Genomic DNA, 26299 nt, shown 5'->3' on the forward strand with positions numbered 1-26299 from the left:
TCTTAATGAAATTAAACAATGGATGTCCGCTAACTTTTTGCAACTCAACGCCAAAAAAACGGGTATGCTGATTATCGGTCCTGCTAGACACCGAACTCTATTTAATAATACAACTCTAACATTTGACAACCAAACAATTAAACAAGGCGACACGGTAAAGAATCTGGGTATTATCTTCGACCCAACTCTCTCCTTTGAGGCACACATTAAAAGCGTTACTAAAACGGCCTTCTTTCATCTCCGTAATATCGCTAAAATTCACTCCATTCTGTCCACTAAAGACGCTGAGATCATTATCCATGCGTTTGTTACGTCTCGCCTCGACTACTGTAACGTATTATTTTCGGGTCTCCCCATGTCTAGCATTAAAAGATTACAGTTGGTACAAAATGCGGCTGCTAGACTTTTGACAAGAACAAGAAAGTTTGATCACATTACGCCTGTACTGGCTCACCTGCACTGGCTTCCTGTGCACTTAAGATGTGACTTTAAGGTTTTACTACTTACGTATAAAATACTACACGGTCTAGCTCCAGCCTATCTTGCCGATTGTATTGTACCGTATGTCCCGGCAAGAAATCTGCGTTCAAAAGACTCCGGCTTATTAGTGATTCCTAGAGCTCAAAAAAAGTCTGCGGGCTATAGAGCGTTTTCCGTTCGGGCTCCAGTACTCTGGAATGCCCTCCCGGTAACAGTTCGAGATGCTACCTCAGTAGAAGCATTTAAGTCTCATCTTAAAACTCATCTGTATACTCTAGCCTTTAAATAGACCTCCTTTTTAGACCAGTTGATCTGCCGCTTCTTTTCTTTCTCCTATGTCCCCCCCTCCCTTGTGGAGGGGGTCCGGTCCGATGACCATGGATGAAGTACTGACTGTCCAGAGTCGAGACCCAGGATGGAATGCTCGCCTGTATCGGTTGGGGACATCTCTACGCTGCTGATCCGCTTGAGATGGTTTCCTGTGGACGGGACTCTCACTGCTGTCTTGGAGCCACTATGGATTGAACTTTCACAGTATCATGTTAGACCCGCTCGACATCCATTGCTTTCGGTCCCCTAGAGGGGGGGGGTTGCCCACATCTGAGGTCCTCTCCAAGGTTTCTCATAGTCAGCATTGTCTGAATGTGAATTCTCCCTGCCCACTGGGTGTGAGTTTTCCTTGCCCTTTTGTGGGTTCTTCCGAGGATGTTGTAGTCGTAATGATTTGTGCAGTCCTTTGAGACATTTGTGATTTGGGGCTATATAAATAAACATTGATTGATTGATTGATTGATCTGATCTTCAGCTCTCACTGGATCGGTTCGCAGCCGAGTGTGAAGCGACCGGAATGAGAATCAGCACCTCCAAGTCCGAGTCCATGGTTCTCGCCCGGAAAAGGGTGGAGTGCCATCTCCGGGTTGGGGAGGAGACCCTGCCCCAAGTGGAGGAGTTCAAGTACCTAGGAGTCTTGTTCACGAGTGAGGGAAGAGTGGATCGTGAGATCGACAGGCGGATTGGTGCGGCGTCTTCAGTAATGCGGACGTTGTATCGATCCGTTGTGGTGAAGAAGGAGCTGAGCCGGAAGGCAAAGCTCTCAATTTACCGCTCGATCTACGTTCCCATCCTCACCTATGGTCATGAGCTTTGGGTCATGACCGAAAGGATAAGATCACGGGTACAAGCGGCCGAAATGAGTTTGGGTCTCTCCCTTAGAGATAGGGTGAGAAGCTCTGCCATCCGGGAGGAACTCAAAGTAAAGCCGCTGCTCCTTCACATGGAGAGGAGCCAGATGAGGTGGTTCGGGCATCTGGTCAGGAACCCTAGGGAGGTGTTTAGGGCACGTCCAACCGGTAGGAGGCCACGGGGAAGACCCAGGACACGTTGGGAAGACTATGTCTCCCGGCTGGCCTGGGAACGCTTACTGCGAGGTTTGTTCTCCCGGGATGCAAAAGGACTATTCTGGACAAGGCTTGCAGGTAGGAACATATTAATTAACTCGATAAATCTTGGCAGGCCATGAGGTAAACAAACAAACTATAGCGGAGTACAAACACAAAACTGTGGCATGAAACAGACAAACATAAACTATGGCTTTGAACAAACACGAAACTGTGGCAAAAAATCAATCAATGTTTATTTATATAGCCCTAAATCACAAATGTCTCAAAGGACTGTACAAGAAAAACTTGCCCTTATGTGGTAAGTCTTGTCAAATAAACAAGACTTACGCGGACACGGCAAGAATCGAGCAACATGCACTGTGGTATGGCATGAAAACAAGCGATGACGCCAGGCCGACTGACTGGCAAAGACAGGCTTAAATAAGGGTCTTGATTAGAAACGGGTGCGCGGCCCGAACACCAGAGGCAGGTGAAAATCATAAGTCGACATGGTAACCAAACAAAACAAGGGAGCGCAAACAGGAACTAAAAGAGTCCAAAAACTAACAAAAAAATAACAAAAACCTGATCCAGACCACAGATCATAACAAAATTAAGTCTTTGTTACTTGGAATATGTTCCCTATACTTAAGTGTGACCAAAAACATATAAGTTTGTCTTGAATTTGAAAAAAACAATGACCGGTTGGGTGAATGCGCATATGAACCTGGTGGGGTTCAGTTCCTCCTGGTGGGGTTCAGTACCTCCTGGTGGGGTTCAGTACCTCCCACAAGGTTAACAACCAGTACTTCATCCATGGTCCGATGACCATGGATGAAGTACTGGCTGTCCAGAGTCGAGACCCAGGATGGACCGCTCGCCTGTATCGGTTGGGGACATCTCTACGCTGCTGATCCGCCTCCGCTTGAGATGGTCTCCTGTGGACGGGACTCTCACTGCTGTCTTGGATCCGCTTTGAACTGAACTCTCGCGGCTGTGTTGGAGCCACTATGGATTGAACTTTCACAGTATCATGTTAGACCCGCTCGACATCCATTGCTTTCGGTCCCCTAAAGGGGTGGGGGTTGCCCACATCTGAGGTCCTCTCCAAGGTTTCTCATAGTCAGCATTGTCACTGGCGTCCCACTGGATGTGAATTCTCCCTGCCCACTGGGTGTGAGTTTTCCTTGCCCTTTTGTGGGTTCTTCCGAGGATGTTGTAGTCGTAATGATTTGTGCAGTCCTTTGAGACATTTGTGATTTGGGGCTATATAAATAAACATTGATTGATGAATGGCATTGATTGATTTAACCTAAGGGTATCAAACTCATTTTATCTCAAGGGCCGCATGGAGGAAAATCTATTCCCACGTGGCCCGGATTGGGAAAAATCATGGCATGATAACTTAAAAATAAAGACAATGTACAAATGTACAAAATCATCATGTTTTTTTTACACTTACTGTCAGAATAATTGTATCCAAGTTATCATAAAACTTTGTTACATTGAATTCTCGGCAAGAAGACAAAATGTGTCTGTTTTACGACCTATTCTTTGAACTGTTTGTAATCAAAGGCGATGGCTGTTTACAACCCCCCGACCCTTAGAAACAGCTGTTGCCATAAAGTCCAAATAAAAGAGGAGGCATGCATACATTCTTTCGCCAGAGCGTGGTGAGACTGTACAAAGAGTACAGTCCAGACGTCTCTCCTCAATTGAGCCAAATTTAATTCTGTCTCTGTTTAATTCCTTGCTTCTTGTCTTGTTTAATAGACGTCATCAGTGTTTGAACCTGACACTTACATGTTGTGGGTAATAGTGTTCTACCTTAATTTGTCTGTATTTATACTTTCTGAATAAATGATGTGACGATCATCGGTAAAATAGGTGGAATTGAGTCTGGCGGCGATTTAAAATGCTCCCATTGGTGTTAATTTTTAATCTATCAGAAGATTAAATACATATTTATTTTATTTATTTGATGGGGACAGTAGTTAAAGTTAAAGTACCAATGATTGTCACACACACACACACACTAGGTGTGCCGAAAATTATTCTCTGCATTCGACCCGTCAACCTTGATCACCCCCTTGGAGGGTGATCAGGGTGACGACTTTTTACTGTACCTTGAGTTTCATTTTTTAATGATTTCTGCTGGTGGTGTGCCTCCGGATTTTTTCGACGCAAAAAAATGTACCTCGGCTCAATAAAGGTCGAAAAACACTGTTGTAAAGGGTGGCGCTAGAGAGCCGATTTTAAAATGTCATTTTTGGGAACCCCGTTATAAAATGTTTCGTCATACCAGACGCGCCTGCCAAGTTTGGGAACTTTCCGTGCATGGTGTTAGAATAATTATTTATATATTATCATCAAAACTTTATGCTTAAGGGCCGTTGCTATAAAGTATTGTCAATTTGTGCTGAAGTGGTATTTTTGTATCCGTGCAAGCTGGAAGTCCAAAAGATTGCCAGCCGTCTTTATCAGTGTTGTGTCCAGACTCGGCCTGCGGATTTACGGTAGAAAAACTGTTAGCTAAATTGCCAGACTGAAAAAAATACTTGTAATACTTTCCACTCCGATGCTCCCAGTCTGTGGAACGCTCTCCCTGACCACCTGAGAGAACCACAGACTGTGGATGCTTTTAAAAAATGCTTACAAACCCTTCTTTTTAAAAAATACTTTTTTTTTCTTTTTTCTTTTTTGATATATGCATACTAGTTCTAGCTATTAGGCTGTTTTATTTTGTATTTTTATTTGTATTTAGTATCTTTTTTTTTTTTTAACAAATGTACGGTTGTTGTTTTTACTGTAAATGGAAAGACGGTACATTTGTTTTTACGGTAGAAACACTGACAGATAAATTGCCAGACTGAAAAAAATACTTGTAATGCTTTCTGCTCTTATGCTCCCAGTCTGTGGAACGCTCTCCCTGACCACCTGAGAGAACCACAGACTGTGGAGGCTTTTAAAAAATGCTTAAAAACCCTTCTTTTTAAAAAATACTTTTTTTTTGTTTAGATATATGCATACTAGTTCTAGCTATTAGGCTGTTTTATTTTGTATTTGTATTTGTATTTATTATCTTTTTATTTTTATTTTTTTTTAACAAATGTACGGTTGTTGTTTTTACTGTAAATGGAAAGACGGTACATTTGTTTTTACGGTAGAAACACTGGCAGATAAATTGCCAGAATAAAAAAATGACTTTTACTGCTTTCTGCTCCGCCGCTCCAAATCTGTGTGACCACCTGAGGGCACCACAGACTGTGGATGCTTTCAAAAAAGGCTTAAAAACCCTTATTTTTTTTAAAAACTTTTTTTATTTTTTTGGATTTATGCATACTAGTTCTAGCTACTAGGCAGTTCTATTTTGTATTTTATTTTTATTTTTTCAACAAATCTACGGTTGTTGTCTTTACTGTAAATGGAAAGACGGTACATTTGTTTTTACGTTAGAAAAACGGGCAGATAATTTGCCAGAATAAACAAAAAATACTTGTAATGCTTTCTGCTCCGCTGCTCCCAGTCTGTGGAACGCGCTCCCTGACCACCTGAGGGCACCACAGACTGTGGATGCTTTTAAAAAATGCTTAAAAACCTTTCTTTAAAAAAAAAAGCCTCTTTTTTATAGATATATGCATACTAGTTCTAGCTATAAGGCTGTTCTAGTTTTTATTTATTTTTATTATCTTTTTTTTTTAATACACCGTAGCACTTTGAGGTTGTTCACTCAATGTAAAGTGCTTTTTACAAATACAATCCATTATTATTTATTCTACAATCATATATTGTGTCTAACTGGAATTGTCGAGATTACCCCCTTCACTCAGCGACAGTGGTGTAATCGGGACCTTCCTAATAAATAGAGGAGGCGTGCGGGCTTGACTTTTAGAACGTAGTTTGGATCTGTAACTCGAATACAGCCCGAAATACATGTCTCCTCATGAGCTAAATTGAACTTTGTCTCTGCATGATTCCTTGCTTCTTGTTTGTTTAATAGTTGTCATCAGTGTTAGAGCCCGACGGCCTCAAAAAAGGTGTTTAAACGGGCAGAATAATAAAAAAAACATTGCAATATCACATTAATTGCTCGGGCCCTTATAACAAGATATCAAGAGAGTGATGTCCAAACCTACAGGTGGAAAGTGCCCAGCATATTACACAATGTTATATGTTTGAGAATATATGAAGTTATTCCATGTTTTTCCACATAAACGGGTCAGAAAGTGTAACTCTGACCAGGCCCTGACCTCCTTGGCAAAAGAACTAACAATATCCTCTCAGGCCAAATCTAACATCGGTGTGGTAAATCCAGTTTTCCACACAGTGTGCTGCCATGTTGGTGTGGCTAGTGTTCTAGTCCACACTTACAAAATCCAACAAAGCTGATATCACTTTTACAAACCCCGTTTCCATACGAGTTGGGAAATGGTGTTAGATGTAAATATAAACGGAATACAATGATTTGCAAATCCTTTTCAACCCATATTCAGTTGAATATGCTACAAAGACAACATATTTGATGTTCAAACTCATAATTTTTTTTTTTTTTGCAAATTATAATCAACTTATGGCTGCAACACGTGCCAAAGTAGTTGGGAAAGGGCATGTTCACCGCTGTGTTACATCACCTTTTCTTTTAACAACACTCAATAAACGTTTGGGAACTGAGGAAACTAATTGTTGAAGCTTTGAAAGTGGAATTCTTTCCCATTCTTGTTTTATGTAGAGCTTCAGTCGTTCAACTGTATCGTATTTCACGCTTCACAATGCGCCACACATTTTCCATGGGAGACAGGTCTGGACTGCAGGCGGGCCAGGAAAGTACCCGCACTCTTTTTTTTTACGAAGCCACGCTGTTGTAACACATGCTGAATGTTGCTTGCCATTGTCTTGCGGAAATAAGCAGGGGCGTCCATGAAAAAGACGGCGCTTAGATGGCAGCATATGTTGTTCCAAAACCTGTATGTACCTTTCAGCATTAATGGTGCCTTCACAGATGTGTAAGTTACCCATGCCTTGGGCACTAATGCACCCCCATACCATCACAGATGCTGGCTTTTGAACTTTGCGTCGATAACAGTCTGGATGGGTTCGCTTCCTCTTTGGTCCGGATGACACGATGTCGAATATTTCCAAAAACAATTTGAAATGTAGACTTGTCAGACCACAGAACACTTTTCCACTTTGCATCAGTCCATCTTAGATGATCTCGGGCCCAGAGAAGCCGGCGGCGTTTGTGGATGTTGTTGATAAATGGCATTTGCTTTGCATAGTTGAGCTTTAACTTGCACTTACAGATGTAGCGACGAACTGTATTTAGTGACAGTGGTTTTCTGAAGTGTTCCTGAGCCCATGTGGTGATATCCTTTAGAGATTGATGTCGGATTTTGAGACAGTGCCGTCTGATGGAAGGTCACGGTCATTCAATGTTGGTTTCCGGCCATGCCGCTTACGTTTAATGATTTTTCCAGCTTCTCTGAACGTTTATATGATATTATGGACCGTAGATCTTGATATCCCTAAATTTCTGGCAATTGCACTTTGAGAAATGTTGTTCTTAAACTGTTTGACTATTTGCTCACGCAGTTGTGGACAAAGGGGTGTACCTCGCCCCATCCTTTCTTGTGAAAGACTGAGCATTTTTTGGGAAGTTGTTTTTATACCCAATCATGGCACCCACCTGTTCCCAATTAGCCTGAACACCTGTGGGATGTTCCAAATAAGTGTTTGATGAGCATTCCTCAACTTTATCAGTATTTATTGCCACCTTTCCCAACTTCTTTGTCACGTGTTGCTGGCATCAAATTCTAAAGTGAATGATTATTTGCACAAAAAAAAAATGTTTGTCGGTTTGAACATCAAATATGTTGTCTTTGTAGCATATTTAACTGAATATGGGTTGAAAAGGATTTGCAAATCATTGTATTCTGTTTATATTTACATCTAATACAAGTTCCCAACTCATATGGAAACGTGGTTTGTATGTTAGATCCACTATGGACTGGACTCTCACTATTATGTTAGATCCACTATGGACTGGACCCTCACACTATTATGTTAGATCCACTATGGACTGGACTCCCACTATTATGTTAGATCCACTATGGACTGGACTCTCACACTATTATGTTAGATCCACTATGGACTGGACTCTCACTATTATGTTGGATCCACTATGGACTGGACTCACACTATTATGTTAGATCCACTATGGACTGGACTCTCACTATTATGTTAGATCCACTAAGGACTGGACTCTCACTATTATGTTAGATCCACTATGGACTGGACTCTCACTATTATGTTAGATCCACTAAGGACTGGACTCTCACACTATTATGTTAGATCCACTATGGATTGGACTCTCACTATTATTTTAGATCCACTATGGACTGGACTCTCACTATTATGTTAGATCCACTAAGGACTGGACTCTCACACTATTATGTTAGATCCACTATGGATTGGATTCTCACTATTATTTTAGATCCACTATGGACTGGACTCTCACTATTATGTTAGATCCACTATGGACTGGACTCCCACACTATTATGTTAGATCCACTATGGACTGGACTCTCACACTATTATGTTAGATCCACTATGGACTGGACTCTCACTATTATGTTAGATCCACTATGGACTGGACTCTCACACTATTATGTTAGATCCACTATGGACTGGACTCTCACTATTATGTTGGATCCACTATGGACTGGACTCTCACTATTATGTTAGATCCACTAAGGACTGGACTCTCACTATTATGTTAGATCCACTATGGACTGGACTCTCACTATTATGTTAGATCCACTAAGGACTGGACTCTCACACTATTATGTTAGATCCACTATGGATTGGACTCTCACTATTATTTTAGATCCACTATGGACTGGACTCTCACTATTATGTTAGATCCACTAAGGACTGGACTCTCACACTATTATGTTAGATCCACTATGGATTGGACTCTCACTATTATTTTAGATCCACTATGGACTGGACTCTCACTATTATGTTAGATCCACTATGGACTGGACTCCCACACTATTATGTTAGATCCACTATGGACTGGACTCTCACACTATTATGTTAGATCCACTATGGACTGGACTCTCACACTATTATGTTAGATCCACTATGGACTGGACTCTCACTATTATGTTAGATCCACTATAGACTGGACTCTCACTATTATGTTAGATCCACTATGGACTGGACTCTCACACTATTATGTTAGATCCACTATGGACTGGACTCTCACACTATTATGTTAGATCCACTATGGACTGGACTCTCACACTATTATGTTAGATCCACTATGGACTGGACTCTCACTATTATTTTAGATCCACTATGGACTGGACTCTCACTATTATGTTAGATCCACTATGGACTGGACTCTCACTATTATGTTAGATCCACTATGGACTGGACTCTCACTATTATGTTAGATCCACTATGGACTGGACTCTCACTATTATGTTAGATCCACTATGGACTGGACTCTCACACTACTATGTTAGATCCACTATGGACTGGACTCTCACACTATTATGTTAGTTCCACTATGGACTGGACTCTCTCTATTATGTTAGATCCACTATGGACTAGACTCTCAAACTATTATGTAAGATCCACTATGGACTGGACTCTCACTATTATGTTAGATCCACTATGGACTGGACTCTCACTATTATGTTACATCCACTATGGACTGGACTCTCACTATTATGTTGGATCCACTATGGACTGGACTCTCACTATTATTTTAGATCCACTATGGACTGGACTCTCACTATTATGTTAGATCCACTATGGACTGGACTCTCACTATTATGTTAGGTCCCCTTCAAGGTTTTTCATTGTCATTCCATTGGGTTGAGTTTTTCCTCGCCCTGATGTGGGATCTGAACCGAGGATGTCATTGTGGCTTGTGCAGCCCTTTGAGACACTTGTGATTCAGGACTATATAAGTAACCATTGATTGATTGAACAACAGAAAACAATAATACTCCCCCAACTCTTGAAGTATCGGTCCCAGGTAAGAAGGGCGTAGTCTCACCTGCTCAGGCCCATCTTCTGATAGATCACCAGGGCCCGCTCCAGGGGCCAACTCAGGCCGCTCTCAAACCAGCTCTGGCAGCGAAAGACGGGCGACAGGCAGGCGGCGGCCGTGACGTAGCTGGAGGAGCCGCACTCGCCCAGGTAGGAGAGGAGGAGGCCGGAGCCCGTGCTCTCGCTCACGGCGTACAGTTTGCCGGCCGGCTGTCGGTAGCGGATGTAGCGCACCGCCTCCCGCAGGTCGGCCGGGTCTCCGAACTGCTGCAGTTTGAGGGTGGTGAGGGCCGTGCCGTTGTGGCCCCGCCGGTTGAGCACCACAGGGAGGTATCCGTGGGAGAGGGAGGTGTGACACAACTGTGGGGAAGACACACGTGGTGAATGTCTACAGCGGCCCAAGCTCCAGGGACCTTTTGTTTGAACTATTTTACGACTTTTTAATTGAACTGTGGGTAATCAAAAGCGATGGCTGTTTACCACCCCTGTCCCTTAGAAACAGCCGTTGCCATGTAATCAGGGAAAGTCCAAATAAAGGAGCGTGGCGAAACTGTACAAAGAGTGCAGTCCAGACGCCTCTCCTCAATTGAGCCAAATTTAATTCTGTCTCTGTTTAATTCCTTGCTTCTTGTCTTGTTTAATAGACGTCATCAGTGTTTGAACCTGACAAACAAGTGAAATAAAAATGATAGTTAAAAAGGTGCATTAACTAAAAGCTTTACTCAATCAATCAATCAATCAATCAATGTTTATTTATATAGCCCCAAATCACAAATGTCTCAAAGGACTGCACAAATCATTACGACTACAACATCCTCGGAAGAACCCACAAAAGGGCAAGGAAAACTCACACCCAGTGGGCAGGGAGAATTCACATCCAGTGGGACGCCAGTGACAATGCTGACTATGAGAAACCTTGGAGAGGACCTCAGATGTGGGCAACCCCCCCCCCCCCCCCTCTAGGGGACCGAAAGCAATGGATGTCGAGCGGGTCTAACATGATACTGTGAAAGTTCAATCCATAGTGGCTCCAAGACAGCAGCGAGAGTCCCGTCCACAGGAAACCATCTCAAGCGGATCAGCAGCGTAGAGATGTCCCCAACCGATACAGGCGAGCGGTCCATCCTGGGTCCCGACGAGCGGTCCATCCTGGGTCTCGACTCTGGACAGCCAGTACTTCATCCATGGTCATCGGACCGGACCCCCTCCACTAAAAAGAAGTGAATTATATTTATATAGCGCTTTTCTCTAGTGACTCAAAGCGCTTTACATAGTGAAACCCAATATCTAAGTTACATTTAAACCAGTGTGGGTGGCACTGGGAGCAGGTGGGTAAAGTGCCTTGCCCAAGGACACAACGGCAGTGACTAGGATGGCGGAAGCGGGAATCGAACCTGCAACCCTCAAGTTGCTGGCACGGCCACTCTACCAACCGAGCTATGCCGCCCCCGAAAAAGAGAAGTTTTCAAATGTTTTTTTTTTTAAAGTGTCAACACTGTCGAGCTCACAGAGGGACTGGTGCAAGTTGTTCCAGAGTCTGGGTGCTATGGCCTGGACTTTCTAGGTCTCCACTGGTTTTTAAAATGGGGTTTTGGGATCTTTAGGATCTTAGGATGAGGCTTGGACAAGAAAAACAACAACATGGACAATGAAGCGGATTCGCAGGAAGTGAACCCAAAATAAAAGCTCAAGGGGCGGTATAGCTCGGTTGGTAGAGTGGCCGTGCCAGCAACTTGAGGGTTGCAGGTTCGATTCCCGCTTCCGCCATCCTAGTCACTGCTGTTGTGTCCTTGGGCAAGACACTCTACCCACCTGCTCCCAGTGCCACCCACACTGGTTTAAATGGAACTTAAATATTGGGTTTCACTATGTAAAGCGCTTTGAGTCACTAGAGAAAAGCGCTATATAAAATATAATTCACAAGACACTAAACGCAGGAAGACGCCAACAAACTCCAAATAAGACGTGATCTGGTGTGAACAGATCGAGGCAGACTTTACACGGAACCCCTTTGATGATGAGACGGTGAGCCAGCAGGCCCGCCCTTAGCGACCTCTGACCTCACACGAGTTATTATCCAAGGATTAAACACAAATTCCCACGGAAACATTTTTTTTTTTACAGTGGAGCAGTTTGGGCTTCAAAGCGCCATGGTGATGCAATGCTTTGGTACAAAAACTAGTTTGTGGTGCAGGTGGTTGTTATCAACAGAGGTGGGTAGAGTAGCCAGAAATTGTACTCAAGTAAGAGTACTGTTACTTTAGAGATTTATGACTCAAGTAAAAGTAAGAAGTAGTCACCCAAATATTCACTTGAGTAAAAGTAAAAAGTATGTTGTGAAAAAACTACTCAAGTACTGAGTAACTGATGAGTAACCTGTTCGTTTAATAATTACGGCAACAAGTAATGCACAAAAACATAAAAATAGCAATGAGCAAATTCAGAGCCAGGAATATCTCTTAAGCAACTAAAACAATAACATATATTAAATAATAATACATTAAAATAAAAAAAGGCAAATTGAGCCACAATAACTAAACAGCACCATAGGCTCAGTAGCCATTCATTGATTGATTGATTGATTGAAACTTGTATTATTAGATTGCACAGTACAGTACATATTCCCTACAATTGACCACTAAATGGTAACACCCCAATAAGTATTTCAACATTAATCAATTATTTAATAAATGACCAAGTCGAGGTGATCTATCTCATATATACATATACATGTACATACACACACATATCATATACATACATACACATCATATATCATATATATTAATATGTCCAGGGTGTACCCCGCCTTCCGCCCGATTTCAAAGGGACTTCAAAGGGAATAAGCAGTAGGAAATGGATGGATGGATGGATATATATATATATATATATATATATATATATATATATATATATATATATATTTTGCCGTTTTTGTTTACATGTTAAAGGTGTTTTAATGAATATACATGCATGTTTAACATATAGATTCCTATCTTTCATGAAGACAAGAATATAAGTTGGTGTATTACCTGATTCTGATGACTTGCATTGATTGGAATCAGACAGTATAGTGCTGATAACGTCCACGTTGTCAAATGGAGGAGAAAAAAAGTTCCTCTTTTCTGTCTAATACCGCATGAAAGTCGTTGGTTTTTGGCATCTTATTTGTCCAGCTTCCATATTCGTTTTTATACACTTTTCAAGAAATACATTGGGGGAAACTCCGTAGCTTGCTAGCTTGTTTGCGCTGGCTTTCGGAGACTCTTATTTTGTTAGCGCAGGCGCGATGGAGCGGCGCTTTTACTGTGAAGACAGGAACTGTGCGATCAGCCTTTAGGTTTTTGACGGGAAGTACGGTTGAAATAAAAAGTGTCTTTTTTCCTTTACACTTTTGATTGATTGATTGAAACTTTTATTATTAGATTGCACAGTACAGTACATATTTCGAACAATTGACCACTAAATGGTAACACCCCAATAAGTTTTTCAACTTTTTTAAGTCGGATTCGACGTGTGACGGTCATGTGACCGCCTGGTTTTGTTTGATTGGTCCAACGTCACCAGTGACTGCATTTGATTGGTGAAACGCAGGCATGCGCAGTTCCTACTTTGAAAAACCAAAACAAACTTTAATAGATCAATAAAAAAAAAGTAGCGAGTAACGAGCTGAATGTAGATAAATGGAGTAAAAGTAGTGTTTCTTCTTTATAAATATACTCAAGTAAAAGTATGTTGCATAAAAACTACTCTTAGAAGTACAATTTATCCCAAAAGTTACTCAAGTAGATGTAACGGAGTAAATGTAGGGTGTTACTACTCACCTCTGGTTATTAAATGTACATTTGGGACAAAAATAACTTTGTCGTACTAAAATGTATTTTCTGCCGCAGTTTAACTGCTCACTTAAATGTAAAAGGGGAAAAAACTGTCAGCTGGCCCCAATAAAAGTCAAATGTAAGCCGCCTTAAATCCTTCTTTTAAAGTTAAAGTACCAATAATTGTCACACACACACATTAGGTGTGGCAAAATTATTTTCTGCATTTGACCCATCCTCTTGTTCACCCCCCTGGGAGGTGAGGGGAGCAGTGAGCAGCAGCGGCGGCCACGCCCGAGAATCATTTTTGGTGACTAAACCCCCAATTCCAACCCTTGATGCTGAGTGCCAAGCAGGGAGGTAATGGGTCCCCTTTGTATAGTCTTTGGTATGACTCGGCCGGGGTTTGAACTCAGAACCTACCGATTTTAGGCTGGACACTCTAACCACTCCAGGTGATTGTCTAGCTCCAGCCTATCTTGCTGATTGTATTGTACCACATGTCCTGGCAAGAAATCTGCCTTCAAAGAACTCCGGCTTATTAGTGATTCCCGGAGCCCAAAAAAAGTCTGCGGGCTATAGAGCGTTTTCTATTGGGGCTCCAGTACTCTGGAATGTTCCACCCGGTAACAGTTAGAGATGCTACCTCAAGAGAAGCATTTAAGTCCCATCTTAAAACTCATTTGTATACTCTAGCCCAGGGGTGCCCACACTTTTTCTGCAGGCGAGCTACTTTTCAATTGACCGACTCGAGGGGATCTACCTCATTTATATATATCATTTATATTTATTTATTTATGAAAGAGACATCTTTGTAAACAAGTTAAATGTGTTTAATGATAATACAAGCATGTGTAACACATATAGATGTCTTTCTTTCACGAAGACAAGAATATAAGTTGGTGTATTACCTGATTCTGATGACTTGCATTGATTGGAATCAGACAGTAATGATGATAACGCCCACATTTTCAAATGGAGGAGAAAAAAAGTTGTCCTTTCTGTACAATACCACATGAAAGTGGTTGGTTTTTGGCATCTAATTCATCCAGCTTCCATACACTTTACAAGAAAAACATTGGCGGCAAATTCCGTAGCTTGCTTGATTGACATTCACGGCACCCGAGGGTCTTGTGAGATGACGCTGGCTGCTGCCAGTTCATTATTATGAAAAAATGACAGAGAGGAAGGCGAGAAACACTTTTTATTTCAACAGACATTCGCGCCGTCCCTTCCGTCAAAACTCTAAAGGCCGACTGCACATTTCCTATCTTCACAATAAAAGCCCTGCTTCATGCTGCCTGCGCTAACAAAATAAGAGTCTCGGAAAGCTGGCGTGCACAAGTGATGTGCACGCCAGCTTTCTGAGGGATCGCTTGTGCACGCCAGTTTTCCGAGACTCTGTATTTAGTTAGCGCAGGCAGCATGAAGCATGGCTTTTATTGTGAAGATAGGAAATGTGCAGTCGGCCTTTAGAGTTTTGACGGAAGGTACGGCGCGAGAGTCTGTTGAAATAAAAAGTGTTTCTCGCCTTCCTCTCGGTCATATTTTCATAATAATGATCTTGCAGCAGCCAGCGTCATCTCACAAGACCCTCCGGTACCGTGAATGTCATTTAAGTGACGTCTTGGTGAAGATTGATGATCACTAATTTTTAGGTCTATTTTTTTTAAAAGCCTGGCTGGAGATCGACTGACACACCCCCCGCGGTCGACTGGTAGCTCGCGATCGACGTAATGGGCACCCCTGCTCTAGCCTTTAAATAAACCCCCCTTTTAGACCAGTTGATCTGCCATTTATTTTCTGCTCTGCACCCCTCTCCTTTGTGGAAGGGGGGGCACAGGTCTGTGCTGGTTGTCCAAAGTCGGGACCCGGGGTGGATCGCTCGCTTGTGCATAGGTTGGGGACATCTCTGCGCTGCTGACCTGTCTCCACTCGAGATGGTCTCCTGCTTGGCCCCACTATGGACTGGACTCTCACTATTATGTTAGATCCATGGACTGGACTCTCATTATTATGTTAGAGCCACTATGGACTGGATTGTCACTATTATGTTAGATCCACTATGGACTGGAATCTCATTATTATGTTAGATCCACTATGGACTGGACTCTCACACTACTATGTTAGATCCAATATGGACTGGACTTTCACACTATTATGTTAGATCCACTATGGACTGAACTCTCACACTATTATGTTAGATCCACAGTGGACTGGACTCTCACAATATTATGTTAGATCCACTATGGACTGGACTCTCACAATATTATGTTAGATCCACTATGGACTGGACTCACACTACTATGTTAGATCCACTATGGACTGGACTCACAATATTATGTTAGATCCACAATGGACTGGACTCTCACTATTATGTTTGATCCACTATGGACTGGACTCTCACACTATTATGTTAGATCCACTATGGACTGAACTCACACTATCATGTTGGATCCACTATGGACTAGACTCTCACTATTATGTTTGATCCACTATGGACTGGACTCTCATACTATTATGTTAGATCCACTATGGACTGGACTCTCACTATTATGTTAGATCCACTATGGACTGGACTCTCACTATTATGTTATATCCACTATGGACTGGACTTTCACTATTATGTTAGATCCACTATGGACTGGACTCTCACTATTATGTTAGATCCACTATGGACTGGACTATCACACTATTATGTTAGATCCACTGTGGACTGGACTCTCACTATTAGGTTAAATCCACTATGGACTGGACTATCATACTATTATGTTAGATCCACTATGGACTGGACTCCCACTATTATGTTAGATCCACTATGGACTGGACTATCATACTATTATGTTAGATCCACTATGGACTGGATGCTCACACTAATGTTAGATCCACTGTGGACTGGACTCTCACTATTATGTTAGATCCGCTGTGGACTGGACTTTAACAATATTATGCTAGACCCACTCTACGTCCATTGCATCCAGTCTCCCCTAAGGGAGGTTGTTGGGGGTCACCCACATCTGCGGTCCTCACAAAGGTTTTTCATAGTCTATCACATTGACATCGCACTGGGTTGTGAGTTTTTCTTTGCCCTTATTTGGGATCTGAACAGAGGACGTGGTTGTGTTTTGTGCAGCCCTTTGATTGATTGATTGATTGATATTTTCTGAATGTGAAATGGTTTTAGCCATAGCAAGTCTCATCATTTCTTCTCTAGATTGAATTTTTTTATGTTTGGCAAAATTCCAGACTCGTGCTTGTCGGTGACGGTAAATCTCATACGTTATTTTCCTGGGAAGAATTATTGAGCAGTGTTGGACAAGAAGACTTCAGTGCTGGGATTGTTTGGGCTCTCGCAGACAAACCAAAATAAAAGCATGACTGCAGTTTCTCCGCTTGGGCTTGCGGCTTGACTGGCAGCTCAGTGGTAAATTCCTTCAGGGTGGACCCCCAAGTCTACAGGCCGTGCACTGCAAAAACTGAAATCTGAGTAAGATGAAATATCTCAAATAACAGTGATATTTGCTTATTTTCTGTCTGATAAGATCATTCTTCTCACTAAGCAGATTTAATGTTAGAGTGTTTTACTCGTTTTAAGGGTTTTGGTCCTAAATGATCTTACTAAGATATTACAGCTGAGATTTGACGACTTACATTGACTAAAACATGCTTGAAAACTAGAATATTAACTGTTGCAAAGCTGTGTCATCAACACTCACAAGTAGAAAACTACTTTTTTAAAGTAATAATTTCTTATTTCTAGCATGAAAAAAAAAAAAATCATGACTTTGACACTATTGTGTCTCTTATTAAAACAGATGAAAGCCAAATATATACATAATTTATAATTTATTTAAATTATTAATAAATAATATATATATACATATATATATACATACATGCATATACATATTTATATATATATACATATTTATATATATTTATATATATATACATATGTATATATATATATATATACATATATATATATATATATATATATATATATATATATATATATATATATATATATATATATATATACATATATATATATATATATATATATATATATATAGGCTTCACGGTGGAAGAGGGTTTAGTGCGTCTGCCTCACAATACGAAGGTCCTGCAGTCCTGGGTTCAATACCAGGCTCGGGATCTTTCTGTGTGGAGTTTGCATGTTCTCCCCGTGAATGTGTGGGTTCCCTCCGGGTACTCCGGCTTCCTCCCACTTCCAAAGACATGCACCTGGGGATAGGTTGATTGGCAACACTAAATTGTCCCTAGTGTGTGAATGTGAGTGTGAATGTTGGCCCTGCGATGAGGTGGCGATTTGTCCAGAGTGTACACCTCCTTCCGCCCGATTGTAGCTGAGATAGGCGCCAGCACCCCTCGCAACCCCGAAAGGGAATAAGTGGTAGAAAATGGATGGAGATATATATATACACATAAATAAAAGAAATACTTGGATTTCAGTGAATTCTAGCTATAAAAATACCGCACGATGGCAAGAGTCCGTCACAATCTATTTTTCGGAACACTAATACAAAACCTCACAATAACGCCTGATTGAATGCTACAAACGTTATGACGGACCGCCTTAAAAAATGTAATGTAATTTTACATTTTTCTATGAACGATAAAACACTGAATATTGACAAAATATAGAACTTTGTTGTGAAAATCTCCTTCCGTATCTGCGGAAACGCTTTCCACCCACACTGCTTGGTGGCTCGCCTGAGCTGCTGTGACGTAGATTACCATAGTAACCAATTAGATGACCATAGAAACTAATTAGATTACCATAGCAACTGGTATATCATCCAAAATCGCAGATTCTAACCATTGAACTACTTTGTACAGTTTAAGTATAGCACAGTTTACCATGAATTGATTAACTTGGACCCCGACTTAAACAACATTTAGTGGTCAATTGTACGGAATATGTACTGAACTGTGCTATCTACTAATAAAAGTTTCAATCAATCAAAACTTACAAAACATCACTGCACATCATAATAGCAGCTACATTTTCCATCTTAAAGATCGAAAAAAAATATTTGGGAATGTCCGGCGGGCCAGATTGAAATTTTAACAAGCCGCATGTGCCTTAATTTGCTCAGATATGCCGTAAAATGTTGTAAAAAAACTAAACAAAAAAAACACCATATTTTACAGTACATTTTTTACTTCAAAATGGACCGTCAACTTAAAACCATCCATCCATCATCTTCCGCTTATCCGAGGTCGGGTCGCGGGGGCAACAGCCTAAGCAGGGAAACCCAGACTTCCCTCTCCCCAGCCACTTCGTCTAGCTCTTCCCGGGGGATCCCGAGGCGTTCCCAGGCCAGCCGGGAGACATAGTCTTCCCAACGTGTCCTGGGTCTACCCCGTGGCCTCCTACCAGCTGGACGTGCCCTAAACACCTCCCTAGGGAGGCGTTCGGGTGGCATCCTGACCAGGTGCCCGAACCACCTCATCTGGCTCCTCTCGATGTGAAGGAGCAGCGGCTTTACTTTGAGTTCCTCCCGGATGGCAGAGCTTCTCACCCTATCTCTAAGGGAGAGACCCAAACTCATTTGGGCCGCTTGTACCCGTGATCTTATCCTTTCGGTCATGACCCAAAGCTCATGACCGTAGGTGAGGATGGGGACGTAGATCGAGCGGCAAATTGAGAGCTTTGCCTTCCGGCTCAGCTCCTTCTTCACCACAACGGATCGGTACAACGTCCGCATTACTGAAGACGCCGCACCGATCCGCCTGTCGATCTCACGATCCACTCTTCCCTCACTCGTGAACAAGACTCCTAGGTACTTGAACTCCTCCACTTGGGGCAGGGTCTCCTCCCCAACCCGGAGATGGCATTCCACCCTTTTCCGGGTGAGAACCATGGACTCGGACTTGGAGTCCGGTCGATTCACACTCGGCTGCGAACCGATCCAGCGAGAGCTGAAGATCCCGGTCAGATGAAGCCATCAGGACCACATCATCTGCAAAAAGCAGAGACCTAATCCTGCGGTCACCAAACCGGAACCCCTCAACGCCTTGACTGCGCCTAGAAATTCTGTCCATAAAAGTTATGAACAGAATCGGTGACAAAGGACAGCCTTGGCGGAGTCCAACCCTCACTGGAAATGTGTTCGACTTATGCGGACCAAGCTCTGGCACTGATCGTACAGGGAGCGGACCGCCACAATAAGACAGTCCGATACCCCATACTCTCTGAACACTCCCCACACGACTTCCCGAGGGACACGGTCGAATGCCTTCTCCAAGTCCACAAAGCACATGTAGACTGGTTGGGCAAACTCTCATGCACCCTCAAGAACCCTGCCGGGAGTATAGAGCTGGTCCACAGTTCCACGACCAGGACGAAAACCACACTGTTCCTCCTGAATCCGAGGTTCAATCAATCAATCAATCAATGTTCACTTATATAGCCCTAAATCACTAGTGTCTCAAAGGGCTGCACAAACCACTACGACATCCTCGGTAGGCCCACATAAGGGCAAGGAAAACTCACACCCAGTGGGACGTCGGTGACAATGATGACTATGAGAACCTTGGAGAGGAGGAAAGCAATGGATGTCGAGCGGGTCTAACATGATACTGTGAAAGTTCAATCCACAATGGATCCAACACAGTCGCGAGAGTCCAGTCCAAAGCGGATCCAACACAGCAGCGAGAGTCCCGTTCACAGCGGAGCCAGCAGGAAACCATCCCAAGCGGAGGCGGATCAGCAGCGCAGAGATGTCCCCAGCCGATACACAGGCGAGCAGTACATGGCCACCGGATCGGACCGGACCCCCTCCACAAGGGAGAGTGGGACATAGAAGAAAAAGAAAAGAAACGGCAGATCAACTGGTCTAAAAAGGGAGTCTATTTAAAGGCTAGAGTATACAAATGAGTTTTAAGGTGAGACTTAAATGCTTCTACTGAGGTTTGACTATCAACTTAATACAATTGATATAATTAATAAGGAAATACAGAGCCAAATCCATACATTACTCACTGTTACAAACGGGCCCCTGATGGCAGACACGAGGCCCTCAATGAAAACCAGTTTGACATCCCGGTTGTAAGAAATGCATGATTTAGAGCAGTTTTCATAAATGTATGGCAAAGTCAAATGTGCTGTTTAAGAAGGAAGCAACCACACTACAAATTCTACATTCCCTTCCTATCTGAGGTAGATATACACACTCATGTGCCCAAACATGAGCTATTTTTACATCTTTTCCCCGACACACACACACACACACACACACACCTTGAGGCTCACCAGTGACAGGCACAATTTTAAATGATGTATTTGCCTCATCTTCCAACAATGTACAGCAAAAAAAAGAAAAAAGAAAGGCTTACAGAATCAAAACCTTTCCCCTTTTTCTTCATCCTTGTTGCCAACCTTGACTTTCAGCAGATTAAAGCTTCCAGTTGTTGCTGGTAGTGATAAGTGATGATCATACACAGTGCCAGGGATGAGTTGATCAGTATCGGCTGATTTTCATTAAAAAAATGTAAAAAAAAGTACGTGATTGGCATTGCGGATTCATGCCTTTTAACGCCGATCATCGTTTTTGACAACGTTTAATCAATGTTGGGTTCTGACATTGATTTGACCATTGAAATTTAGTCATTTCTAAACCAATATTCCATCCATCCATCCATTTTCTACCGCGTATTCCCGTTGGGGCGGCGGGGGGCGCTGGTGCCTATCTCAGCTACAATCGGGCGGAAGGTGGTATACACCCTGGACAAGTCGCCAACTCATCGTAGGGCCATTCTAAACCAATATTCAACAACAGAAAAACAACATTGAAACAATATATGTTGGGCATATAAGTTTTTTTGCTTCTGACTGTTTCAGTCATGTTATTCATTTTTGAATCGTGATCCATGTTTGAATATGTTTTTGTTAGACTGAAAATAAACTGAAATGAACTGAATTGACATGCTTTTTGACGTTTAATCAATGTTGGGTTCTGACGTTGATTTGAGCATTGAATTTTGGTCATTTCCCAACCAACATTGTGGAGACAACGTTGGACATCAACGTTGTCTCAATTTACTAATAAGACTATTTTGCAATGTTGTTTAGAATTCGGTTAAAAAAAATCATATATCTATTTTTCAACCAATATCCTACAATACAAATACAACGTCAAAAAAGCAACATGCTTTTTGACAACGTTTAATCAATGTTGGATTCTGAGCTGATTTCACCATTGAATTTTGGTCTTTTCCTGACCAATATTCCACAACACAAACATAACATTGAAACAACATACTTTTTGACGACGTTCAATCAATGTTGGGTTCTGACGTTGATTTGACCATTGAAATGTGGTAATTTTCCCACCAACATTCTACAACACAAATACAACTTTGAAACAACAATCTGTTTGACAACATTTAATCAATGTTGGGTTCTGACGTTGATTTGACCATTGAATTTTGGTCATTTCCCAACCAATATTCCACAACACAAACATAACATTGAAACAACATGCTTTTTGACATTTTATCTACAAGACAAATACGTTGAAACATAATATTTGACGACGTTTAATCAATGTCGAATTCTGACGTTGATTTGACCATTGAATTTTGGTCATTTCTCAACCAATATTCTTCAACACAAATACAACATTGAAACAACATCCTTTTCGACGGCGTTTAATCAATGTTGGGTTCTGACGTCGATTTGACCATTGAGTTTTGGTCATTTCCCAATCAACATTGGACATCACCGTTGTCTCAATTTACTAATACAACTATTTAGCAATGTTGTTTAGAATTCGGTTTAAAAATATCATATAGGTATAATCAACGTTGTATCTATTTTTCAACCAATATCCTACAATACAAATACAACGACAAAAAAGCAACATGCTTTTTGACAACGTTTAATCAATGTTGGATTCTGAGCTGATTTCACCATTGAATTTTGGTCTTTTCCTGACAAATATTCCATAACACAAACATAACATTGAAACAACATGCTTTTTGACGACGTTCAATCAATGTTGGGTTCTGACGTTGATTTGACCATTGAAATGTGGTCATTTTCCCACCAACATTCTACAACACAAATACAACTTTGAAACAACAATCTGTTTGACAACGTTTAATCAATGTTGGGTTCTGACGATTTGATCATTGAATTTTGGTCATTTCCCAATCAATATTCTACAACACAAACATAACATTGAAACAACATGCTTTTTGACGTTTTATCTACAACACAAATACATTGAAACATAATATTTGACGACGTTTGAGCAATGTCGAATTCTGACGTTTATTTGACCATTGAATTTTGGTCATTTCTCAACCAATATTCTTCAACACAAATACAACGTTGAAACAACATCCTTTTCGACGACGTTTAATCAATGTTGGGTTCTGACGTCGATTTGACCATTGAATGTTGGTCATTTCCCAATCAACATTGGACATCACCGTTATCTCAATTTACTAATACAACTATTTTGCAATGTTGTTTAGAATTCAGTTTTAAAAAATCATATAGGTATAATTAACGTTGTATCTATTTTTCAACCAATATCCTACAATACAAATACAACGTCAAAAAAGCAACATGCTTTTTGACAACGTTTAATCAATGTTGGATTCTGAGCTGATTTCACCATTGAATTTTGGTCTTTTCCTGACCAATATTCCACAACACAAACATAACATTGAAACAACATGCTTTTTGACGACGTTCAATCAATGTTGGGTTCTGACGTTGATTTGACCATTTAAATTTGGTAATTTCCAAACCAATATTCTACAACACGAATACAACATTCAAACATGTATCCGACAACGTTTAATCAACGTCAGCTTGTGACTTTGAGACGTTTATTTGACCATTGAATTTTGGTCATTTCTCAACCAATATTCTTCAACACAAATACAACGTTGAAACAACATCCTTTTCGACGACGTTTAATCAATGTTGGGTTCTGACGTCGCTTTGACCATTGAGTTTTGGTCATTTCCCAATCAACATTGGACATCACCGTTATCTCAATTTACTAATACAACTATTTAGCAATGTTGTTTAGAATTCGGTTTAAAAATATCATATAGGTATAATCAACGTTGTATCTATTTTACAACCAATATCCTACAATACAAATACAACGTCAAAAAAGCAACATGCTTTTTGACAACGTTTAATCAATGTTGGATTCTGAGCTGATTTCACCATTGAATTTTGGTCTTTTCCTGACAAATATTCCATAACACAAACATAACATTGAAACAACATGCTTTTTGACGACGTTCAATCAATGTTGGGTTCTGACGTTGATTTGACCATTGAAATGTGGTCATTTTCCCACCAACATTCTACAACACAAATACAACTTTGAAACAACAATCTGTTTGACAACGTTTAATCAATGTTGGGTTCTGACGATTTGATCATTGAATTTTGGTCATTTCCCAATCAATATTCTACAACACAAACATAACATTGAAACAACATGCTTTTTGACGTTTTATCTACAACACAAATACATTGAAACATAATATTTGACGACGTTTGAGCAATGTCGAATTCTGACGTTTATTTGACCATTGAATTTTGGTCATTTCTCAACCAATATTCTTCAACACAAATACAACGTTGAAACAACATCCTTTTCGACGACGTTTAATCAATGTTGGGTTCTGACGTCGATTTGACCATTGAATGTTGGTCATTTCCCAATCAACATTGGACATCACCGTTATCTCAATTTACTAATACAACTATTTTGCAATGTTGTTTAGAATTCAGTTTTAAAAAATCATATAGGTATAATTAACGTTGTATCTATTTTTCAACCAATATCCTACAATACAAATACAACGTCAAAAAAGCAACATGCTTTTTGACAACGTTTAATCAATGTTGGATTCTGAGCTGATTTCACCATTGAATTTTGGTCTTTTCCTGACCAATATTCCACAACACAAACATAACATTGAAACAACATGCTTTTTGACGACGTTCAATCAATGTTGGGTTCTGACGTTGATTTGACCATTTAAATTTGGTAATTTCCAAACCAATATTCTACAACACGAATACAACATTCAAACATGTATCCGACAACGTTTAATCAACGTCAGCTTGTGACTTTGAGACGTTTATTTGACCATTGAATTTTGGTCATTTCTCAACCAATATTCTTCAACACAAATACAACGTTGAAACAACATCCTTTTCGACGACGTTTAATCAATGTTGGGTTCTGACGTCGCTTTGACCATTGAGTTTTGGTCATTTCCCAATCAACATTGGACATCACCGTTATCTCAATTTACTAATACAACTATTTAGCAATGTTGTTTAGAATTCGGTTTAAAAATATCATATAGGTATAATCAACGTTGTATCTATTTTTCAACCAATATCCTACAATACAAATACAACGTCAAAAAAGCAACATGCTTTTTGAAAACGTATAATCAATGTTGGATTCTGAGCTGATTTCACCATTGAATTTTGGTCTTTTCCCGACCAATATTCCACAACACAAACATAACATTGAAACAACATGCTTTTTGACGACGTTCAATCAATGTTGGGTTCTGACGTTGATTTGACCATTGAAATGTGGTCATTTTCCCACCAACATTCTAAAACACAAATACAACTTTGAAACAACAATCTGTTGGACAACCTTTAATCAATGTTGGGTTCTGACAATTTGATCATTGAATTTTGGTCATTTCCCAATCAATATTCTACAACACAAACATAACATTGAAACAACATGCTTTTTGACGTGTTATCTACAACACAAATACATTGAAACATAATATTTGACGACGTTTGAGCAATGTCGAATTCTGACGTTGATCTGACCATTGAATTTTGGTCATTTCCCAACCAATATTCTACAACACAAACATAACATTGAAACAACATGCTTTTTGACGTTTTATCTACAAGACAAATACGTTGAAACATAATATTTGACGACGTTTAATCGATGTCGAATTCTGACGTTGATTTGACCATTGAATTTTGGTCATTTCTCAACCAATATTCTTCAACACAAATACAACATTGAAACAACATCCTTTTCGACGGCGTTTAATCAATGTTGGGTTCTGACGTCGATTTGACCATTGAATGTTGGTCATTTCCCAATCAACATTGGACATCACCGTTATCTCAATTTACTAATACAACTATTTTGCAATGTTGTTTAGAATTCAGTTTTAAAAAACCATATCGGTATAATTAACATTGTATCTATTTTTCAACCAATATCCTACAATACAAATACGTTAAAAAAGCAACATGCTTTTTGACAACGTTTAATCAATGTTGGATTCTGAGCTGATTTCACCATTAAGTTTTGGTCTTTTCCCGACCAATATTCCACAACACAAACATAACATTGAAACAACACGCTTTTTGACGATGTTCAATCAATGTTGGGTTCTGACGTTGATTTGACCATTGAAATGTGGTCATTTTCCCACCAACATTCTACAACACAAATACAACTTTGAAACAACAATCTGTTTGACAACGTTTAATCAATGTTG

The 26299-nt window shown here is 40.6% G+C and overlaps 1 protein-coding gene across 1 annotated transcript in view; it reads right to left on the reverse strand.

The window, feature by feature from the left end:
* Positions 1–26299, reverse strand: part of abhd15a (abhydrolase domain containing 15a) — a 31786-nt gene that overhangs the window by 1762 nt on the left and 3725 nt on the right. Inside the window, exon 2 of the mRNA XM_061919215.1 lies at positions 9928–10280. Coding sequence (XP_061775199.1) covers positions 9928–10280 — 353 coding nt within the window. The remainder of the gene's footprint in view (positions 1–9927; positions 10281–26299) is intronic.

Source organism: Nerophis ophidion, linkage group LG13, assembly GCF_033978795.1.
Source record: "Nerophis ophidion isolate RoL-2023_Sa linkage group LG13, RoL_Noph_v1.0, whole genome shotgun sequence".
NCBI lineage: Eukaryota > Metazoa > Chordata > Actinopteri > Syngnathiformes > Syngnathidae > Nerophis > Nerophis ophidion.